Source organism: Manis javanica, chromosome 15 (genome assembly GCF_040802235.1).
Source record: "Manis javanica isolate MJ-LG chromosome 15, MJ_LKY, whole genome shotgun sequence".
Classification (NCBI taxonomy): Eukaryota; Metazoa; Chordata; class Mammalia; order Pholidota; family Manidae; genus Manis; species Manis javanica.
Window position 1 is genome coordinate 31,879,993 of NC_133170.1, and position 23,137 is coordinate 31,903,129.

General features: G+C 46.7%; 1 protein-coding gene across 1 annotated transcript in view; it reads right to left on the minus strand.

Annotated features, from left to right (window-relative positions):
• CACNA2D4 (calcium voltage-gated channel auxiliary subunit alpha2delta 4) overlaps positions 1-23,137 on the minus strand; it is a 140,779-nt gene that overhangs the window by 43,676 nt on the left and 73,966 nt on the right. Inside the window, exons 21-25 of the mRNA XM_073222757.1 lie at positions 21,084-21,129; positions 20,896-20,993; positions 19,392-19,485; positions 4,768-4,863; positions 2,678-2,805 (exon numbers count right to left, since the gene is read on the minus strand). Coding sequence (XP_073078858.1) covers positions 2,678-2,805; positions 4,768-4,863; positions 19,392-19,485; positions 20,896-20,993; positions 21,084-21,129 — 462 coding nt within the window. The remainder of the gene's footprint in view (positions 1-2,677; positions 2,806-4,767; positions 4,864-19,391; positions 19,486-20,895; positions 20,994-21,083; positions 21,130-23,137) is intronic.

The window sequence follows — 23,137 nt, forward strand, 5'->3', positions numbered from 1 at the left end:
AAAATTCTAAGAAAGGGGCAAAATTTTATCACGAGAATGTCTTTATGCCAAATGTTGCTTGAAACAAACAGGTCAGAAGACTCATGTGTGGTGGAGATTATTATTACAGTGTCAGTTGTAATGAAACTAAATTAACTACTGGTTTCTTGTATCTGCTCTTTTGCTAAGATTACCCATCTTGACTTTCTGTAATCATATACCTCACAGAAATCTAAAATTACTCTGTTCTAGGAGTTTACAATGTGCAAAGTCGTCCTTGACTCTAGGAATTCGCCACGATGAAGCTGCGGGGGACTGCAGTAGGAAGAGAAGTGGGACTCCTCACCTTGCTTCTAGAAACGTGTAGAAGACACTGATGTAGCTGACCCCCTGCAGTGTTCTCCAGGGCTGCAGGCTGCTTCCCAGGACAGACCTCCCATTCTAAGTGTGCTCCATAGGCTTGTAGGAAACAACCAGGTGGAGGTGTAGGGCCCCAGTGCCACAGTCTCTGGGGTGATCAGGAATTTCAGTGCCTGGATCACCTAGCAGCTGCCAGGTCCAGCACCTGAGGTGAGTGCGCAAGCTCCCACGTGCTGGTGGGCAGGGCCAGGGCTCGGCCCAGGAAGAGGTGGGCTGTGGAGGTGGGTGTAAAAGGCCTGAGCCACGTGGGCATTGGTGAGGCTCTGCTCTACCCTGGCAGGTTTCTCAGGTGCTGACTGCAAGAGACAGCTCTGTGTGGGCAGAATTTAGCCCACCAGGCCCCAGGCAAAGGGCAGCAGGGTCAGCCCAGGGAGGCAGGGGAAGCCTCGGCCGAGTCCCCCCACCCCAACCCAAGCAGAATGAAATTACTGTAGTTGCTTTTCTCTGCGGGGGGAATGGGAGTGTGCAGAGGTGTCTGCATGTCTAAGCATGCGCATGAGCTAAGCCAGCCAGCGAGAGTGTGAAGACAGCCTGCTCCTGCCTCCCCAGCCAACCACCCCTTCCTGGGGTGCCAGCTTTCCTCTCTTCTCCTTGCAGCTCTGCTCCCCACCCACCTGCCCTCCTACCTCGCAGCCACAAAAAGCTCCCTGGCAGCCAGTAGTCTTGGTCCCGGGGGCAGTGCAGCAGGAAGGAGCCCATCCCCGTGGGCTGGCGGCAGGGGCCAGGGCCTTGCCCCAGAGACCACCCCGTGGGAGCTCCTCCTCGGGGACCCCCGGTGCCACCACAGATGGTGCCAGGAAGGAGGAGCTGCCTCTTTCTGGCTCAGGGTGGGCAGCGTGGGGAGGGGAGTGTCACCCTGGCTTTGAGAATCTCCCAAGTGGCTTTCCCAGGGATGACAGCGCTCACACCCTCGCCTTCCTGCCTACACTCAGGGCCTCTGGGCAGTGAAAGGGCCTGGACTCTGCTGGGCAGACCTGGGTCTTAGCCTGGACCTCTCTGAACCTCAGATTCTCCCCATGTAAGAAGAGGGGTGATAACAACCCTTACAGAGTTGCGTGGTTGTGTGAACGAGCTACATGTGGAAATCTTTTGTAAAGCGCAGTACTGATGCATTGGGTCTGGGGACAAGCATAGGATGGAGAGGTGGGCTTAAACACAGGCAGAAGAGGCATGGAGAGGGCACAGAGGAAACCTCCTTCCTGCTCTTGTAGCCCCAGGGCCTCCCCAGCTGTAGCCTGGGGCATTGCTTGGTCAACTACAGGGAGGGGCAGAAGTGGTAGCTGGAGGGGTTCTGGGTGGGGAGCATCTGAAGAGGAAGCTCAGCTCTCCATTCCAAGGAGGCGCCCAGCCCCCCTTCCAGGCCCCCGTCCCCCACTCCCTGCTCACTCCTTCCTGGATGAAGATGCTCTCTGGACCCTCCCTTCTGCAAGGCAGGGTCCGGCCCCCTGTCCAGGTGCCGGGTGGAGGGTTTGCTCTGTTGTGGAGTCCCTCAACCTTCCCAGGCCACAGTCTCTCTAAGAGGCTGAGGCTAGGCACCCTAAGGGGGCCTTTCTGTTATTTTTTGTGATCTTCTTTGTGCACTGTTAAAGTCACTTAATTTTTCTTTTTTGGGTCATTTTTCAAAGTAGGGGCTGGGCTATATAGGTGGTGCCAGCAGCTCTGAAGCCCTTCTAGGCCCTTGGATTTGCTGGCTTTGTCCATGGGGCCCAGTCTCAGCTGCCCTGTCGCCTACCCTTCAAGCTGGGAGGGCCCAGTCACCCCCAGGGGTTCCTGCCCCTGGGAGACTCCACAGAGTGAAGGCCAGCCTCCTTCTTCTGGGTAGGAAAAGCCCCGGCAGGAGGTGGGCTCCGTGAGCACTGCGGTCCCCTGGCGGAGTGAAGTCTGTTACTTTTATCTGGGTGGTTGAAAAAACTTTCAAAGACACTCAAATATTTAGAAATAGGAGAATCTTAGAGATGGACTCTTCCAGGATCTTCCTATTTGGGACTGGAGCTAGAATCCAGTTCTTCTTGACTTATGATCAAACCTCTCATTCCATGCTGGATCTTTAAGTGCCATGTCTGACTGCTGACTAGGGAATAAAATGACCCCCTGTATTCAGGGCAGAGGCCGGGGTGGCCAAGGCAGGGGCCAGCTTCCTCAAGCTCCTCCATGCATCAGGAGGGAAGGTAGGAGGGGACCTGGAGGCGGGCAGTCCTGTTCCACACCTCCTCCTGTTCCCCTGTGAAGGAGAGGGAGGTCCTGGCTCAGGCCCCAGCAGCACTGCCAGGTAGGCTACCTGGTCCCTCTGCAGGGCGCAGGCTGAAGACAAAGCTGCCTGCAGGCTGCTCCGCGGCCCGGCGGTACCACAGAGGGAAGCGGTCCACGGTGAAAATGCTGGCCTCATCTTCAGGAGTCAGGAACTTCCTGCAAACAGAAAAGAGTTGGAAGCTCCCCCCAAATCCGTTTGCTTCTTCATACAAGGTCACCTTGTCTGGGACTAGGCAGAGATCACCCTGTGCTTTGGGAGAGCAGGTAGGAAATACTAGCCCCTAAACTGATATTGCCCCAGACAAGGTTCCCAGCAATCTTTGCCTTCTCCACAATCAAACGCTGCTGCATCCGATGGCACACGCACAGCCAGAAGAGGAAGAGGGCCTGTGTGCTCAGAGGGTACTTCCCTTTTCACGCAAACTCCTTTGCCTGCTGGTTTCTTTCTCTGGATGTAGCCTAATTTCCTTCTGTCTTCTTAACTACCATGTCTGAGTGAGAAAACTGTGTAGCCCACTCTATCACTGCACCAACGGAGGGGCAAAACTTCCCCCAAATGGTTACTTCAAAAGTCATCACCCTAGGATTTAGACTGCATGATCAGTTTTCTGTTTTGGGCAGTTTAACCTTGCCAATTATGGTTTTGCATTCTCTGAGCACGCACTAGCCGAGGGGTGAAGCAGAGCGGGAGGCAGGGAGGAGCTGGTGGTGGGTTCAAAAAGCTACTGTGGGCACCCCACAAGGTGGTTTGACTTTAAGGGTGCTTGGCTGACGTGTTTCAGAAGCCGGCCAGCCCCGTTGCACACTTCCTGGGCTGCAGGTCGCATCGCGGCCTAGGTGCCGAGTGTATGCGCCTATTTGTGGTGGCTGGTTGGTACTCAGGAAGGTCTGTCTGTGTGGAGCTTTCCCTCTTCCATCCTTAGAAGGTCTTAGAAGGGGCAGGGGAGTGCTGAGAACGCCCCGCACCCGTGTCATGGTTTCACCCTGTCTGGTCTTGGCCAGAGACAGGGACGTGCAATTTTCTGACTGAGGGTGGGAGTTTAAGGAAGCATGAGTGTGTGGCGTGCTGGAAGGGACAGTGGGCTTGGGGGCAGTTCAAGGCCTTAGGGTGAGGCCACAGCTTATGAGCAGATCTGGCCCACCTGGGTCGTGGCTGCAGCCGCAGTGGGACCATGGAAAGGCTGAGTTGAGTGCCTCCTGTCTCTGTCTCTCCAGGAAGGAGGGGAGGAGGGGAAGGAAGAGCAACACATCTTTCCTAGAAAGCCTCAGCTCTCCAGCAAGCGTGGGCCTGCTGGTCCTGGAGGACATAGGTGATGGCCTCTGAGGCTGGGTGCCTGGTTTGGTACGAGGTGCAGCAGACAGGCAGGAGGCAGGAGGCAGGGGCGGGTGTGCCAGGTCTGCTCCGGAGCCACTTGCTGCCCTGCCCCAGGTGCCTGGTGGCCCCTGCCTATTTGAGTCTCATGGTTTGCAGGGCCCCCTTCTCCGGGGACCTTGTCTCCTCACTTCTGGGGGAGGGCCCCTGGCTGCTGGTCCCTGGGCACCACAGCACCCCCCAAGAATTGGGCTGTGCTTGGAGCAGGATTTCTCAGCATCAGCACTGTTGGCATTAGCTCCCAGACACCTGTTGGGGGGCATCTTTGGCACCATAGCAGCCCCCTGGCCTCCACCCACTCAGTGCCAGGAGCAAACACCCCTTCCCAGTTGTGACAATTAAAAATGTCACTGGGTACTGCCAAATGCCCTGGTGGGGAGGGGATGGGGACACAGCCAAATGCCCTGGGGGGTGGATGGGAACACAGCCAAATGCCCTGATGGGGGAAGTGGGGGCAAATTGCCCCCCCCCATTGAGGAGAGTTGCTTGCTTATAGGTTGGGGAGGGGACACAGCCAAAGATTTATCCTGTCACATAGAGACTGTCTCTGGGGGTTGGGGGAGACAGTTCCCAGGTTTCCTTCTATGGAAGTGAATCTCTGATTAACCCTTCCAACCTCCAGGTCTCAGCCTCCCTCGTCTCTGACTGACCACCCTCCCTGCTCTGCTAGTGGCACCGGACCCCAGCCTGCAGACCCCTACTACCCCCCTGCAGGGATCTGCTCCAGGGTGCCCAGCGGAACTCACCTGTCAGAGACCTTCTCGGAGCCCACAAACAAGCTGCTTCTGAGGAGGCCGGCCCGGGTGCCCAGGAAGGCCATGTCCACCACGTGCTCGGACTTCCTGCGAGGCAGACAGAGCAGGTGCCATCACCATGGGGCAGTGGCAGGTGCCGGACCATGGCCCTCTTAGCACCCTGCCCCATCAGACTGGGCAGGGGACAGGCAGGGTGCTCTCTTGAGGGGATTCATGCATACCCACTGCCCATCTGCTGAAAGCTCTTTTCACAGATATACTTTATTACTGATGTGGAAGGGGGAGGAGCACACCCTGTCCACACCCACTCCAGAACCCCAGGGTTCTGGAGTGTAACTTATTTTTCTCATGTTCTCAAAGTCACACTGCTATGGTGATGGCATAGGGTGGGAGTCAACACTTGTTTTTCTGTTTTTGTTTAAATATTTCAGCTTTCTGGTATAGATGACATAAAATTATTAGATATTTAAAGTGTACACAGTGATTTGATATATATGTACATTGTGAAAGGATTCCTCTTTTAGTTAATTAATACACTCATCATCTCACATATTTATCTTTTTTTGTGATAACATAAAAGTTTTCTCTTAGTTAATTGCAATTATACAATACAGTGGTATCCACTATATTCACCATGCTATACACCAGACCCTCAGACCTTCATCATTTTATAGCTGAAAGTTTGTGCCTTTTTACTGACTTCACCACCAACCTCCAAGGGCCCCTAGCAACTATTTTTCTACTCTGTTTCTGTGAGTTTGGCTTTTTGTTTGTTTGTTTGTTTGTTTGTTTGTTTGTTTAGATTCCACATACCAGTGAGCTCATGCAGCATTTGTCTTTCTCTGCCTGGCTTATGTCACTCAGCGTAATGCCCTCAAGGTCCATCCATGTTGTCACAAGAGGCAGGATTTCAACCTTTTTTTATCATTGAATAATATTCCATTGTATATGTATCATATCCTTTTAATCCTTCTTTCATCCATTGCTGACATATTGTTTCTATATCTTGGCTGTTGTGAATGATGCTTCAGTGAACATGGGGGTACAGCATCTTTTTGATATTCTGTTTTTATTTTCTTTGGATAAATACCCAGGAGTAGAATTGCTGGATTGTATGGTAGTTCCATTTGTAATTTTTTGAGGATCCTCCACACTGTTTTTCATAGTGGCTGCACCAATTTACATTTCCAGCAACAGTGCACAAGGGTTTCTTTTTCTCCACATCCTCACCAACACCTGAATCTGTTGTCTTTTTGATGATACCCATTCATTCTAACAGGTGTGAGGTGGTATTTTATTGTGGTTTTGATTTGCCTTTCCCTTATGATTAGTGATGTTGAGCACCTTTTCATGTACATAGTGGCCATTTGTAGATCTTCTTTGGAAAAATGTCTATTTGGTTCCTCTGTCCATTTAAAAAAATCAGATTGTTTTGCTGCTATTAGGTTCTTTATGTACTTTGGATATTAACTCCTTATCAGATATATGACTTTCAAATATTTTCTCCTATTCTGTAGGGAGAAATTTCATTTTGTTGATGATTTCTTTTTGCTATGCACAAGGTTTTTGGTTTTTGTGTAGTGCCATTTGTTTATTTTTGCTTTTGATATCAAATCCAAAAAATCATTGCCAAGATTGATGTCAAGGAACTTACCTACTACATTTTCTTCCAGGAATTTATGCTTTTAAGTCTTACATCCAATTCTTTAATCTATTTTGACTTGATTTTTTATATGGTGTAAAGCAGGGGTCCTATTGATTCTTTTACGTGTGGCTGTCTGGTTTTTTCCAAGAGCACTTATTAAAAAGACTATCCTTTCCCCATTATATATTCTTGCCTCCTTTGTTGTCAATTCAATTGACCATGTATGAATGAGTTTGTTCCTGGGCTCTCTAATCTGTTCCCTTGATCTGTTTTATGCCAGTACCATACTGTTTTGATTACTCTTGCTTTGTAATATAGTTTGAAACCAGGACACATGCTGCCTTTGGCTTTGTTCTTTCTCAAGATTGCTTTGGCTATCCAGAGTCTTTTATGGGTCCATACAAATTTTAGTTTATTCTATTTCTGTGAAAAATGCCATTGGAATTTTCATAAAGATTGCATTCAATCTATAGATTGCTTTGGGTAGTATGAGCATTTTAACAATACTAGTTCTTCTAATCCATGGGCATGGAATATCTTTCCATTCATTTGTGTCTTCTTCAGTTTCTTTCATCAGTGTCTTATAGTTTTCAGAGTACAGGTCTTTCAACTGCTCAGTTAATTTATTCCTAGGCATTTTATTCTTTTGATGTAGTTATAAATGAGATTATTTCCTTAATTTCTCTTTCTGATAGTTTATCAGTGTACAGAAACACAAATGATTTTTATAAACTGATATTTTATCCTGCAAATTTATTGACTTACTAGTTCTAACAGGTTTTGTGTGTGTGTAGTCTTTAGGGTTTTCTGTATATATCATGTCATCGGCAAAAAAGAGTGTTTTGCTCTTTCCTTTCCAGCTTGGATGCCTTTTATTTCCTTTCCTTGCCTAAGTACTTTGGCTAGGACCTCCAGTACTGTGTTGAATAAAAGTGGTGAGAGTGGGCATCCTTGTCTTGTTCCTCGTCTTAGAGGACAAGCTTTCAGCTTTTCACTGTTTTCACCATTGAATAAGCTGTTCCCTGTGGGTTAGTGATATATGGCTTTTATTTAATCACTTCTAACTTTATTAATATTATTATCCTTAACCCAGTTTATAACAGGCTATTATCCAGTTTCTCTTGGGGCCTGGACTAGTGTTTTTAGTGAGTGTATATAGTAGGCAATACCCAAAGCATTGCCCAGGGGAAGAGTTTTTTTCATCAAGGCTCAGTTGTGTGATTCGAGATTTCCCCAGTGGAATTCTTGATGGAGGCTGCATGAAAACAGTCTCCTGAGCTGCATTAAAACACTTGGTCTATAGTCTAGAGAATCACTGAAGAAAGGGTCTGGAATGAGGCCTGCCTCCCTGCCATTGTCACAGAGACCAGAAATCTCTGGGGTCAGGCCTATGCCCTTGTGTATCTCTAAAAAGCTTCATGATGTAATTCTCTATTCAAAGAGCAGGGCTAGTCTGATGAGACTTCTACACCCATGCCTCAGCCTCAGCAACTACCAACCCAGGAGGATCTGTTTCCTCTGCAGCCTCCTCAGCCCCTCAACTAACTCATTTTGAAGCAAATCCCAGGTATAATTTCATTGGTAAATATTTTGATTTCTATCATTAAAATATCAGGAATGAAAAAAAAGGCTCAATGCCATTATCACATCTAAAAAGACCTCACAATTCCTTGATATCATCAATAATCCAATAGCTTCATAAAATTTTTAGTTTGTGTCAGAATTTGACTAAAGTCCATGGTTGATATGTCTTTTCTCCTGTATCTGCCACCTGTCTATCTCTACCATCATCTGTCTCTCTACACACAGGTCTTTACGTTTACTGAACTGTGACTCATGGACCAAGCCACCCATTCCTTTCAAGCGTCCACGTGGCTGGCTGTTAGTGGGGTCACAGAGCTGCACACCGCCCTATGGCCATCTGTGGGGCTTTTTCATCCTCCCCATGCCCATCTTCTTTAGCGTCTTTTAACCTTTCTCTCTTCTCTCTCCCCTTTTCCTTGGAACTTATTCATTGAACTAGGTCATTTGTCCTGTAGAGTTTCTCACATTCTAGACTTGGCTGACTGCAATGCTGTGAGCTATTTATCAGGCCCACCTGTCCCCTACAGTTCTTACAAACTAGCAGTTAGACCCAGGGGCCTGATCAGGCTCAGGTTTTGAGTTTATCTAGGTGGGTCATTTGTCATCAAGAGGCATACACTACCTGATTGATTAGAGGTTGCAAAATAGAAATAGTCTTCAATTTCTTCTTTATTTTATTTTTACCTGAAATACTTAAATAAAGAAAGACTTCTCATCAGTATATGGTTATCACAAGGTACGATTTAAAGTACAGGAGAGGAAGGAGAAATGTTCAAGTCTCTGTTTATCAGTTTTTAGAATAATGAGTTGGTTTCTTAAAATCTCCCAAAGATGATCAATAAGTTTTTTTTCAGTATCATTATGAACATACTTAATGTGTTTAATCCACTGCAGTTGTTACGACTTTTGCTGCCCTAATTGCCCCGTCTTGGCCAGTGAGAGCCTTTTCAGGTTGGCTCTGCGGCCCCACTGGCACAATCTCAGTGGTCTTTAGTGACCTCATGTATTCTGGAATGGCAAGGTGCTCCACGCTCATTTTGTACATTTCCTGCCTCTGTTCTAGAATCAGACATTTCTCCAGGGATCAATGACTCAAATTAATGGAGACTTCTTAATGTGGACATGGCAAGTCCATAGTATGGGTCTGGGGATACCCTTTTTGTTTCTTTCAGAGAACATACATCACAATTCATTGATATTCTCAATTCATATTTAGCATATCTAAACTCCTTTGATTTAAAAAATTTGCATCTCTTCTCTTTTGCTGAAAATGTTGGTTCCTACTGACTTTTAAAATAATACTATTTGTAAGGTTGAAGGCACTGGGGAGAGGAGTGAGCACATCAGACACTGATGACGTGCCCAAGTCCCCAGCTGCGGCCCCCTCCCAAACTGAAAAATGTGCCTTAGGTTAGCCAATCCTCACGCCGCTGTAAATCTAAGCTCTGCCTCCCCCTACCTTCTTTAAAAACTTGCTGCCTGCCCTGCTGGGCGTGACTTTCCCAGCCTCCATTTCTGTGGACTGAGAAACCTCGCCTGGGAATTGTGCTCAAATAAACTACCTGGCCCTTTGTTGCCTCTCTTCGCCTGCTTATTTTGGCTAGAATTTATCTTACACTATTTGCTTTATGGAGCTATATAACTTGAGAACAACAAGGCCAATATTGTTTCCAGCAATGTGGGTACTGAACACAGTTTAAGATTTTATTTATTTAGTATTTACAGTTCTGTGCTTTCAAATCCCTTGAAAGAATTCACCTATGGATGGTTATTTCATCAACTTGATATACACCTAGGCTTATTTGCCTTATTTGCTTTCAATTTTGTAGAGCTTATTTTTTAAATTTAATTTTGTTTTATGATACAAAGCATTTATACAGTTTCAAAGCCAACTACGCAGAATAAAGCATATTCAGAAGAGTCTGCCTTCATCCCCTTGTTTTTTCACTCTTCCTGTAAGTAACCTTTTATTTCCTTATTTATTGTCCCATTAAAAATATGTATATATATGTACCTGTGTACATATATGTGTATATATTTATAAGTAACTATGAAAACATATTTACATTTCCTTTTTTTATATACACAGTGTGGGTGTTATACACACTTTTCTCTACTTTTGAGATCATTCCAGAGTAGTATATACAGATATTTCTTATTTTTTATAGTACATAGTATTCCATTATGTGGATCTACATGGTTTATTTGACCAGACTCCTACTGATGGACATTCAAGGTATTTCCGATCTTTTACGATGATAAATGATGCTGCAATGAGCAGCTCGTGTGTTTATCTTTTCTTGTTTTCACAGGTTAATCTTTGGGATATATTCCTAGAAGTGGGGTTGCTGGGTCAAAGTGTAAATGTACACGTAATTTTGTTAGACCTTATCAAATTCCTCTCTATAGGCTTTGAAACATTTTGCGCTCCCAGTGACAGTACTGAGCAGCACCTGGTTCCCCACCGCCTGCCCGACCACGTGCATCCGCAGACTCAGAGCGCCAGCAATCTGGCAAGGGACAAATGTATCTTGGTGCTGCTTTAACCTGCATTCCTTTTATTATAACCTAGATTGAGCCTTTTTCTTATATTTAAGAACTGACCACACATATTATCTGTGAGGTGTCCTTATTGTTCGGTCCTTTTCCCTTAAAGTCGTTGCTCTTCGCTAGTTTTGAAGTTCTTTATCATGAATACATGATATCTAGAGACCTTTTACTTGTTTTATATGTTGCAAGTGTTTTTCTGGTTTCTCATTTCTCTTTTCACCTTGCTCACGTTTTTATTTTTGCCAAGTAAACATTTTTATGTTGTTAAATTTATCAGTCATTCCCTTACTGTTTCTGCATTTTGAGTCATCATTGGGAAAGGTTCCCCACTCCTAGACTTAGAGCTGTTGGCTCATGTTTTCTTTTAGTACTTATATGGTTTCATTTTTTACATTTAAATCTCTGAGTCATTTGGACTTCATCCAGGTGTATGGTGTGAGGAAAGAATACATTTTTATCATTCTCCATATGGCTTTCAAACCAGTTATTTAAAAAATCCATCTTTCCCTCACTGATTTCTCATATATGAAATTTCCACATGCATTTAGATGAATTTCTGGATTTCTCTCTTCTGTTTCCTTGGTCTGCCTATCTATGCCTGTGTCAATAAAACATTTTATAAAGTGTAGAGATTTTATAATATGTTTCCATATGTTGATAGGGTCAACCTTCCACATTGCTTTTCTTTTTCAGAGATGTCCTGATTATTCTTGCCTGTTCTTCCAAATGAACTTTACAATCAATTTATCTGGATCCAGAAAAATAGTGATGGCATTTTTATTGGGGTTGAATTTAATTTATAAATTAACTTAGAGAGGATTAATATTATTGTGATGTTGAGTCTTCCTATCTAAAAACACTGTCTTTCCATTTGTTCAAGACTACTTCTGTTTCTTTAAGGAGTGTTTTATAATTTTCCTTATGTAACTTTGGGATGCTTATAGCTTTTGTCTAGGTATTTTATTTTTTGGTCTCCTAAATGGGACTTCTCACGTAATATTCTTTATCTGTTTGTATAGATGAAGGTCATTAAATAGTTTTGAATGCTCATATTAAAACCTTCTTTTTTACTAAATCCCTTTTTGTTTATAGTAATTTTCCAATTAATTCTTTTGGGGTTTCAAGTATGTAATCAGATCATCTTCTTAAACAGACATAATTAACTTCTTTCTCACTGCTTCTACCTGGCTCTCTCATCTGCCTGCACTGACTGGCGCCCTCTGACCTTGCGAAGGAGCTGTGGGGACCGTGGGTGGCACCTTCTTTCCTGTCCTTGGTGAGAGCCTCCAGCCCCACTCAGAGGTTGATTTTCAGGCTCAGGTCAATTTAAATTTTACTGAATGGCTTTTAAAAACATGCAGTGATGTTAAAATTTGCGCAGATATCTTTCTGGCATTTATGCACATGACTGAACGACTCCTCTGAGCCCTGTCATTACAGCATGACAGTTCCATGGCTCGCCTTTTCTCATGCACACCATGGCCCTGGCATTGGATTCTCTGTATTTCTCAGCACTGAACACATCTCTGGCCAATCTCTGAACCTGAAAAGATGAATTTTAAGCCCCTTCCATCTGAACCTAGGGATTCACCCCCCCTCCCTAGAAGTCTGTGGGTGTAGACTGGAACCAGCCACCTGGTTTTCACCAGCTCTGCCATTTGTGAAGCCTGTGGCCTCGGGCAGGTGCCGCTCTCTCTGGGCCTCAGTCTCCTTGCCTGTGAAGGGTGGAACATAGGGTCAGTGTGGATTGGTGGGTCATAATACACTGAGTACTTAGGACATGGCCTGGCCCCCTTTATTCTTGTTCTTTCTTTGGTTATACTTAATTTGGTATAGTTAACAGATTCATATTGTTCAAAACTGTACCAAAAAGGCCTGTAGTGAAAAGTCCCTTCTATCCATGTTTCCCATTTTTCTAACCAGGAGCAACCGATGGGAACTGCTTCCTACACAGCCTTCCACAGACGCTGAATCTGTAACACAGATACTGAGCTTTCCTGCTTCTCACGGAAATGCTGGTGTACTGTGCACAGCATTCTGCATCTTGCTCTATTTTTTTGTTATCATTAATCTACAATTGCATGAAGAACATTATGTTTACTAGGCTCTCCCCTTCACCAAGTCCCCCTGACAAACCCCATTACAGTCACTGCCCATCAGCATAGTGAGATGCTGTAGAATCACTACTTGTCTTCTCTGTGTTGCACAGCCCTCCCCTTGCCCCCACCCCGCACATTATACATGCTAATCGTAATGCCCCCTTTCTTCTTCTCCACCCTTATCCCTCCCTTCCCACCCATCCTCCCCAGTCCCTTTCCCTTTGGTAACTGTTAGTCCATTCTTGGGTTCTGTGAGTCTGCCGCTTTTTGTTCCTTCAGTTTTTCTTTGTTTTTATACTCCACAGATGAGTGAAATCATTTGTTATTTGTATTTCTCCGCCTGGCTTATTTCACTGAGCATAATACCCTCTAGCTCTGTCCATGTTGTTGCAAATTGTAGGATTTGTTTTCTTCTTATGGCTGAGTAATATTCCACTGTGTATATGTACCACATCTTCTTTATCCATTCATCTACTGATGGACATTTAGGTTGCTTCCATTTCTTTGCTATTGTAAATAGTGCTGTGATAAACAAAGGGGTGCATCTGTCTTTTTCAAACTGGGCTGCTGCATTCTTAGGGTAAATTCCTAGAAGTGGAATTCCTGGGTCAAATGGTATTTTTATTTTGAGCATTTTCAGGAACCTCCATACTGCTTTCCACAATGGTTGAAATAATTTACATTCCCACCAGCAGTGTAGGAGGGTTCCCCTTTCTCTGCAACCTCGCCAACATTTGTTGTTGTCTGTCTTTTGGATGGTGGCCATCCTTACTGGTGTGAGGTGATAGCTCATTGTGGTTTTAATTTGCATTTCTCTGATAACTAGTCATGTGGAGCACCTTTTCATGTGTCTGTTGGTCATCTGAATTTCTTCTTTGGAGAACTGTCTGTTCAGCTCCTCTGCCCATTTTTTGATTGCATTATTTGCTTTTTGTTTGTTGAGGTGCATGAGCTCTTTATATATTTTGGATGTCAAGCCTTTATCGGATCTGTCATTTATGAATATATTCTTCCAATCTGTAGGGTACCTTTTTGTTCTATTGGTGGTGTCCTTTGCTGTACAGAAGCTTTTCATCTTGATGTAGTCCCACTTGCTCATTTTTGCTTTTGTTTTCCTTGCCTGGGGAGATATGTTCATGAAGAAGTCGCTAATGTTTATGTCCAAGAGATTTTTGCCTATGTTTTTCTCTAAGAGTTTTATGGTTTCATGACTTACATTCAGGTCTGTGATCCATTTCGAATTTACTTTTGTGTTTGGGGTTAGACAGTGATCCAGTTTCATTCTCTTACATGTAGCTGTCCAGTTTGGCCAGCACCATCTGTTGAAGAGACTGTCATTTCCCCATTGTATGTCCATGGCTCCTTTATCATATATTTATTGACCATATATGTTTGGGTTAATGTCTGGAGTCTCTAATCTGTTCAACTGGTCTGTGAGTCTATTCTTGTGCCAGTACCAAATTAATCTTGATTATTGGGGCTTTGTAGTAGAGCTTGAAGTTGGGGAGCGAGATCCCCCACCCACTTTATTCTTCTTTCTCAGGATTGCTTTGGCTATTTGGAGTCTTTGGTGTTTTCATATGAATTTTTGAGCTATTTGTTCTAGTTCATTGAAGAATGCTGTTGGTAATTTGATAGGGATTGCATCAAATCTGTATATTGCTTTGGGCAGGATGGCCATTTTGATGATATTATTCTTCCTAGCCAGGAGTTTCCATTTGTTAGTGTCCTCTTTAATTTCTCTTAAGAGTGTCTTATAGTTTTCAGGGTATAGGTCTTTCACTTCTTTGGTTAGGTTTATTCCTAGGTATTTTATTCTTTTTGATGCAATTGTGAATGGAATTGTTTTCCTGATTTCTCTTTCTATTGGTTCATTGTTAGTGTATAGGAAAGCCACAGATTTCTGTGTGTTAATTTTGTATCCTGCAACTTTGCTGAATTCGATATCAGTTCTAGTATTTTGGGAGTGGAGTCTTTAGGGTTTTTTATGTACAATATCATGTCATCTGCAAATAGTGACTGTTCAACTTTTTCTTTACCAATATGGATTCCTTTGTTTTGTCTAATTGCCATGGCTAGGACCTCCAGTACCACGTTAAATAACAGTGGGGAGAGTGGGCATCCCTGTCTTGTTCCCGATCTCAGAGGAAAAGCTTTCAGCTTCTCGCTTTCAGTATGATGTTGGCTGTGGGTTTATCATATATGACCTTTATTATGTTGAAGTACTGACCCTCTATACCCATTTTGCTGAAAGTTTTTATCATGAATGGATGTTGAATTTTGTCGAATGCTTTTTCAGCATCTATGGAGATGATCATGTGGTTTTTGTCCTTTTTGTTGATGTGGTGGATGATGTTGATGGATTTTCGAATGTTGTACCATCCCCGCATCCCTGGGATGAATCCCACTTGGTCGTGGTGTATGATCCTTTTGATATATTTTTGAATTTGATTTGCTAATATTTTATTGAGTATTTTTGCATCTACGTTCATCAGGGATATTGGTCTGTAATTTTCTTTTTTTGTGGTGTCTTTGCCTGGTTTTGGTATTAGAGTGATGCTGGCTTCATAGAATGAGTTTGGGAGTATTCCCTCCTCTTCTATTTTTTGGAAAACTTTAAGGAGAATGGTATTATGTCTTCTCTAAATGTCTGATAAAATTCAGCGGTGAATCCTTCTGGTCCAGGGATTCTGTTCTTGGGTAGTTTTTTGATTACCGATTCAATTTCATTGCTGGTCATTGGTCTGTTTAGATTTTCTGTTTCTTCCTTGGTCAGTCTTGGAAGTTTGTATTTTTCTAGAAAGTTGCCCATTTTCTTCTAGCTTATCCAGTTTGTTAGAATATAGGTTTTCATAGTAGTCTTTATAATTCTTTGTATTTCTGTGGAGTCTGTCGTGATTTTTTCATTCTTGTTTCTGATTCTGTTGATGTGTGTTGATTCTCTTTTCCTCTTAATAAGTTTGGCTAGCGGATTATCTATTTTGTTTATTTTCTCAAAGAACCAGCTCTTGGTTTCATTGATTTTTTCCATTGTTTTCTCAATTTTGTTTATTTCTTCTCTGATCTTTATTATGTCCCTCCTTCTGCTGACTTTAGGCCTCATTTGTTCTTCTTTTTCCAGTTTCAATAATTGTGATGTTAGACTATACATTTGGGATTGTTCTTCCTGCTTTAAATATGCCTGAACTGGTATATACTTTCCTCTTAAGACTGTTTTTACTGCGTCCCACAGAAGTTGGGGCTTTGTGTTGTTGCTGTCATTTGTTTCCATATATTCCTTGATCTCTATTTTAATTTGTTCATTGATCCATTGATTATTTAGGAGCATGTTGTTAAGACTCCATGTGTTTGTAAGCCTTTTTGTTGTCTTTGTACAATTTATTTCTAGTTTTATACCTTTGTGGTCTGAAAAGTTGGTTAGTAGAATTTCAATCTTTTGGAATTTACTGAGGCTCTTTTTGTAGCCTAGTATATGTGGTCTATTCTGGAGAATGTTCCATGTGCACTTGAGAAGAATGTGTATCCTGTTCTTTTGGATGTAGAATTCTATAGATGTCTGTTAGGTCCATCTGTTCTAGTGTGTTGTTCAGTGCCTCCATGTCCTTACTTATTTTCTGTCCCTTGGATCTATCCTTTGGAGTGAATGGTATGTTGAAGTCTCCTAAAATGACTGCATTGCATTCTATTTCCTCCTTTAGTTCTGTTAGTATTTGTTTCACATATGCTGGTGCTCCTGTGTTGGGTGCAAATATATTTATAATGTCTATATCCTCTTGTTAGACTGAGCACTTTATCATTATGTAATGTCCTTCTTTGTCTCTTGTTACTTTCTTTGTTTTGAAGTCTATTTTGTCTGATACTAGTACTGCAACACCTGCTTTTTTCTCCCTGTTGTTTGCATGAAATATCTTTTTCCATTCCTTGACTTTTAGTCTGTGTATATCTTTGGTTTTGAGGTGAGTCTCTTGTAAGCAGCATATAAATAGTCTTGCTTTTTTATCCATTCTATTACTCTGTGTCTTTTGATTGGTTCATTCAGTCCATTTACATTTAGGGTGACTATTGAAAGATATGTACTTATTGCCATTGCAGGCTTTAGATTTGTGGTTACCAAAGGTTCAAGGTTAGCTTCTTTATTATCTTACTGACTAACTTAACTCACTTATTGAGCTGTTATAAACACTGTCCAGTGATTCTTTATTTCTCTCCCTTCTTATTTGTCCTCCTCCATTCTTTATATGTTGGTTGTTTTATTCTGTGCTCTTTTGTGTTTCCTTTAACTGCTTTTGTGAGTAGTTGATTTTATTTTTTTTGCCTTTAGTTAGTATTTGGTTGGTCTGCTTTCTTTGGTGTGATTTTATTTTCTCTGGTGACATCTATTTAGTCTTAGGAGTGCTCCCATCTAGAAGAGTCCCTCTAAAATACCCTGTAGAGGTGGTTTGTGGGAGGCAAATTCCCTCAACTTTTGCTTGTCTGGGAATTGTTTAATCCCTCCTTCATATTTAAATGATAATTATGCTGGATACAGTATTCTTGGTTCAAGGCCCTTCTGTTTCATTGCATTAAATATATCATGCCATTCTCTTCTGGCCTGTAAAGTTTCTGATGATAGCCTGATGGGTTTTCCTTTGTAGGTGACCTTTTTCCTCTCTCTAGCTGCCTTTAAAGCTCTGTCCTTGTCCTTGATCTTTGCCATTTTAATTATTATGTGTCTTGATGTTGTCCTACTTTTGTCCCTTCTATTGGGAGTTCTGTGTACTTCCGTGGTCTGATCGATTATTTCCTCCCCCAGTTTGGGGAAGTTTTCAGCAATTATTTCTTCAAAGACACTTTCTATCCCTTTTTCTCTCTCTTCTTCTTCTGGTACCCCTATAATATGGATATTATTCCTTTGGATTGTTCACACAGTTCTCTTAATATTGTTCCATTCTTGGAGATATTTTTATCTCTCTCTGTGTCAGCTTCTCTGCATTCCTGTTCTCTGGTTTCTATTCCATCAATGGCCTCTTGCATCTTATCCATTCTGGTTATAAATCCTTCCAGAGATTGTTTTGTTTCTGTAATCTCCCTCCAGACGTCATCCCTTAGCTGTTGTATATTTCTCTGCAGCTTCGTCAGCATGGTTATGACCTTCATTTTGAATTCTTTTTCAGGGGTTGACTCTGTGATTTTGGTATCAAATTCTTCTGCCTTTTCATGGCAATAGAGATAGTTTGCGGAGCTAGCGCCTGTGACAGCTGGGAGAATGTCCCTTCTTGCTGGTTTGTGGCCTTCCTCTCCTGGGAGAACAGTGATCTCTAGTGGCTTGTGCTGGGCAGCTGCGTGCAGACGGGGCTTCTGATTCTTGCCCAATGCTGTGGAGTTAAGCTCCCGTTGCTGTGGGCGTGGCCAGCCTCAGTCTGATGCTCCAATATGGCGGAGACGCGTTGGAAGGGAAACAGGCAGGAGGCTGTTTATCTCCATGATGGGCCTCCGAGCTGCGCTGCTGCCCAGGGGGTTATGGTGCCCAGAGTTCCCCAGGAGTCCCAGCTGCTGGACTAAGTGTCCTGGGACGCTTCCGTCCAGCTGTGGGGTCCCTGTCCCTTTAAGACTTTCTAAAAGCACTCGCTCTTCTTTGTTCCCAGGGCACCAGCTGCGGGGACCCGCTCACAGGTCTTACTGTCCTGTTTCCCTAGTATCCAGCACCCCACGCACGCACTGTTTCTGTGCTCCGGTGCAGATGGCTGGGGCTGGGTATTCAGCAGTCCTGGGCTCCCTCTCCCTCCCTGCTCCGACTCCTCTCCTCCCACCGGGAGCTGGGGTGAGGGGCACTCGGGTCCCGCCAGGCTGGAGCTTGTATCTTACCCCCTTCGTGAGGCGCTGGGTTCTCGCTGGTGTGGATGTAGTCTGGCTGTTGTCCTGTGTCTTCTGGTCTCTCTTTTAGGAAGAGTTGTATTTGTTGTATTTTCAAAAATATATATGGTTTTGGGAGGACATTTCTGCTGCTCTACTCACACCGCCATCTTGCTCTTTTAAGTAGGTGATTATTCCTATGAGATTCTGTTGGTGTTGCCATAGGGATAGAATAAATCAATCTATCCTGTGTCTTTGGAGGTTGGCCTCCTGTTTAGCCACATGGTGTGGCCTACTGTCTTCTTAACCACATTAATGTCTCACCCTCCTGGTGCTCATGTGCACATACATACATGAGTACAAGCTATTTGTCTGTTCTTTCTACCTGCGCACTCACTAAACGGTAGCCCCAGGGAAAGATCAGCAAAGGGAGTGAGGAAATCTAAGGCTCTGGGAAGCACCAAGGTCAAGTTTGTCCTCCTGGTGTCTTGGCCTTACCTGCTGGAAACAGGGCCCCGGCTGCTTGAACTGCTATCTCTGGGGTCATGGGCTAGTGGACTCTCACAGCTGGAGCCCAGCTCTGAGACAGGGGCTCTTAGATGGGCTACTGCAGGGTGGGTGGGGTATCTGGGTCTTTGCCAGGGGCCCTTTGGATTTGGGCCTGTGCATGTGGTGGCTCTCAGGGGGAGAGGGCAGCAGCATGTGCCCGTGTGTGGGCATTCTGCCAAGTCCCTGCCTCGCTGGTGCTGTGCAAGGGTCACTCTCAGGGCCCCAAGCCTTCCCACCCTTTGTTCACCTAGGGCCAAGGATGTGGATGGTCCCCTGAGCTGCTGTCTGGATTCAGCCAAGGGAAGCCTCAGGCTGGGAGCTTCCCCTTCCTGGAGTCCCAGCCCACCCCTACATACTCAGAGAGGTTGAGCGCCAGCGCTGTCCAGTAGGCTTCCAGGGGGGCCGTCACCACAGCATCAAACAACACCTCCTGCACCAGCTCCTTGTCACCTGGGAGCAAAACAAAAGGGGGCCAAGCCACTTGCTTCCCCATGAAGAAAACAGCTCCTCTGTCCTTTCCCATGACTCTGAACGTCAGTGAACAAGATGTGCTCACAAACACATGTCTGGACCATGGGAAACCAACTGTGTGCGCCTAACAAAGTCACTTCACCTCTTTCAGCCTCATTGCTTCAACCGCAAACAATATGTGAGCAGAACTGAGTAATTTCCAGGGCTTCCCCAGTTCTAATGCTCTGTGAGACCAGGAGGGCCCCTCAAGTGACGCTGGCCTTGGCTCCGAGCCCAGACTGCCTCTCGTCTCTGCTGTCATCTCTGTGTCCATGGCCACCACCCTCACAATCCACTGGCCTTCTGCCAGTTCTGAGAATTTGGACTTGCCTCTGAGCCACCACACTTGCTGTTCCTCTGGTCTGGATACTCTTTCCCCATTCTGCACGGGTGGCTCTTTTCCCCCGTCTCTTTAAACTTTTATTTATTTTTATTCAGGTGAATTTCATATAACATACGCTCAACCAATCTAAAGTGTCCAGTCCAGCGGCACCTTGTACAGGCATAGTGATGGGCAGCCATCACCCCTGTGCAGCCCTATGACGGTTAATTAGCCCCAAGGACGTCCTGTGCCCATGAAGCCACCTGCGTGGCTCTTTTTTATCTTCAGTCTAATCAGCACTGCTGACCGAGCTGGCCTTCCCTGACCAGGCCCCATTCCTCCCGTGAGCACCCAATCCCCGGCATGTCCCACACTTTGTAATGACCTACATCTCCACACAGAGGCTCGCTCCTTCCTCCCTTAGATGACGGCCTCTGGGCGAGTGGAGGCCGCGTCCGCTTGGGTCACCCCTGTGGCTCCAGTGCCCACCCCGGCCCGGCTCAGACACGAGCTCTGTGCAAACTGTTGATGGCTTGAAGGGGTGAACAGGTGAGCACCCTGTAGGGCCAGCACAGGGGATGGAGTCTTCTCTGGCAGGTGACATTTATGTGCAGGATGACCTGCTTGTTCTCAAGAGGAAGAAGGGCCGTGCTGGTGGCATGGCCCCCGGGGCTCACCAGTTGTGTCCTGGAGGGGAATTGAGGGTAGCCAGAGGACCAGGCCACAGGCTGGAAGCGACTGGCCTCTCCCAGGGAGGGGAGAGAGGAGGGCTTCAGCCACCAGCCGGGGCACTGCTGTGAGGGGGCAGGGATGGACCTGCTGGTACAGCTGCCCTTACGCTGAGCGAGTGTCTTAGAGAGCCTGAGGTCCCCATGAGGGGACACACGGTGTGGCCTCAGTTCCAGGGCCCATTCCCATGGGGAGGCTAGCTCTGCCTTTCTTTGGAAACCTCCCTGAACCCCTCAGCGTCAGCGAGTCCCAGGTGGGGTGCCGGGGCGCCGGGGCCTGGGCGGCGGGTGGGCACTCACATTCCAGGTCTGCGTCCTCCCCACTCAGGAAGCGCACCATGGCCTCCAGCTGGCTGAGCTTCCGGTGGTCGGTGTCGGTGTCCGTGACACAGTAGCTCCTGGAGCCAGGCAGAGGCAACGTTACCTTGGAGAAGCCCACCTTTCCCCTCCCATTCCCTGCTCCCCACGCCCGGCAGCTTCCTGCGTACCAGTCACTGGCCAGGCGCAGGTCCGGGTGAAGCAGGTCGTGCAGGCCTGAAACCAGAGCCACACCCAGCTCAGGCCCACCATGTGGGAGCCGCACCTAAGTGTTAGGCCCTCCCTGGAGGGAGCCTGCTTGGGAAGGCTAGGTCTGTCCCTGCTCTCAGAGCAGAACAGCCAGTGGTCACCCTCTGTCCACGCTGCCCCTGCTCCCTGGACATTTCTTCCTTCCTGTGCCTCATGTCCTGATTCTGATCCTTCCTTTTAGCATCTCCCTCACGGCAGTGCATACCTGGAGCCAGGGACTTGGGCTTCGCTGGCTTCATGGTACCCAGTGGAGATACCTGGCCAATCAAAAGGTAGCCCAGAGATGGGCCATGTCTGTTTTGCACAACCTCTGCAGCCTTCTGCCCAGCATGGCGCCTGCATGACCATGTGTGTGTTGATTGAATGAGTGAATGAACAAATGCCCAGTGAGCACCTACTCAGTGCTCAAAAACAAAAGGTGCTCAAGTAAGGTTTGTTACATTGACAGAAAGGATGATGGAAATGCCTAGGGGGCATCTGCTGGGTCACTGGAAGGGGTGCTGGATTGACACAGACATGAGGTAGGCAGCTAACAGGGGTGGGGAGCTCTCCGTCCCCCACAGTAAACCCAGTCGGGTCCGTGGTCCAACCCCTGGATCACTGCTTGGCCTCACCCACAGAAGTGGGGAAGGGAAAGCATCTTCTTTCCCCTGTGGGAATGTAAATCAGAGTATTTGACAGAGGAGGAGAGTGGGAAGGAAGAGGCCACCACGGAGGAGTCACACACGGAGTCCACGTATGCCACCATGCCTGGGGGGCAGCAGGAGGCAGGGAAGGAGCTCTCCAACGTCACGAACGCATGCTGTGGATGGGCGAGGGGAGCATGTGGGGACACCCGGGTGGGCTGTTAACCCAGCCGGGAGGAGGAGGGGGGCACCCTGCCTGCGATAGCCGCTGGGAACATGACAGCTATGCAGGAGAGGAGCATGGGGAGACCCCGAGGCCTAGCGCTCAGAGAAGGCCGCTGGAGGCCCCCGGGCAGAGACACAACCTAGCATGGCACTTCTGTAAAGATCCCTCCGGTGGGAGGTTGGGGAGAGGAGGAGGGAGGGAGGCCCGTTAGAGCTGCTGCGGTGGTTTATCCCGGAGAGGGGCGACAAAGATGTGCGGAGGAGATGTGCTCAAGGGGCAGCGTGGAGGGGTGGGCGGGAGACCAGGGTCTGGCTCCGGGACCTCCCGAGACCCCCTGGCGGCGGGACGGCACTCGGTTCCGCAGGTGCTCAGGGAGCTGCGCAGCCCAGCAGGCTGGGCTGGGGAAGGGCCTTCCCCCCATCCGCCCCGCCGTTCCCACCATCTTCAGGTCGGCTTCCCATGCGCTCCCTATTGTAAGTCTTAACGCCTCTGAACATGACCTTATTTGGAAACAGGGTCTTGGCAGATGCAATCGAATTGAGATGAGGTCATTAGGGTGGGCCCTAAGCCCATACGCCTGGTGTCCCTCTGAGAAAGGGAAACAGACCCACGGGAAGACCCACTGGACGGGAGGAGGAAATGGGACAGCTGTCCCCAGCAGGGGACTCCGGGGGGGCCGCTGGGCCGAGAGGAGGGGCGGGAGGGGTACCGCCCTGAGGCTGCAGGAGAACATCGTCTGCTGAGCCCCCAGCCTGAGGCGCGTTGTCACGGCAGCCGGGCGAGCACTGCCACTTTGCTCTGTCTCTTCACGGCCCCGCTGTCATGCCTTCTGTCCTGTCCTCTGACAGGTGCGTTTAGCTTTGTTCAGAGGCGCACATGGCGTGCTCCCGCCCCGCGTCAGGCAGAGCCTCCCGGCTGGTACAGCTCCGTCTTCCTTGGCTTTGACGACTGATGGCGGGCCCTGCATGTCCTGGGCTCCCAGGCCACGCACCCTCCTCACTAAGCAGCCCAGCTCTGATCTGCTCTCCACTGGGACCTGGGAGGCTGTCACACCAGCTACCCTGGGGGGCCCTGCCCAGTGTCCCAAGAGAACCCGTTTTTCCTCAAAACTGTCCATCAGTGG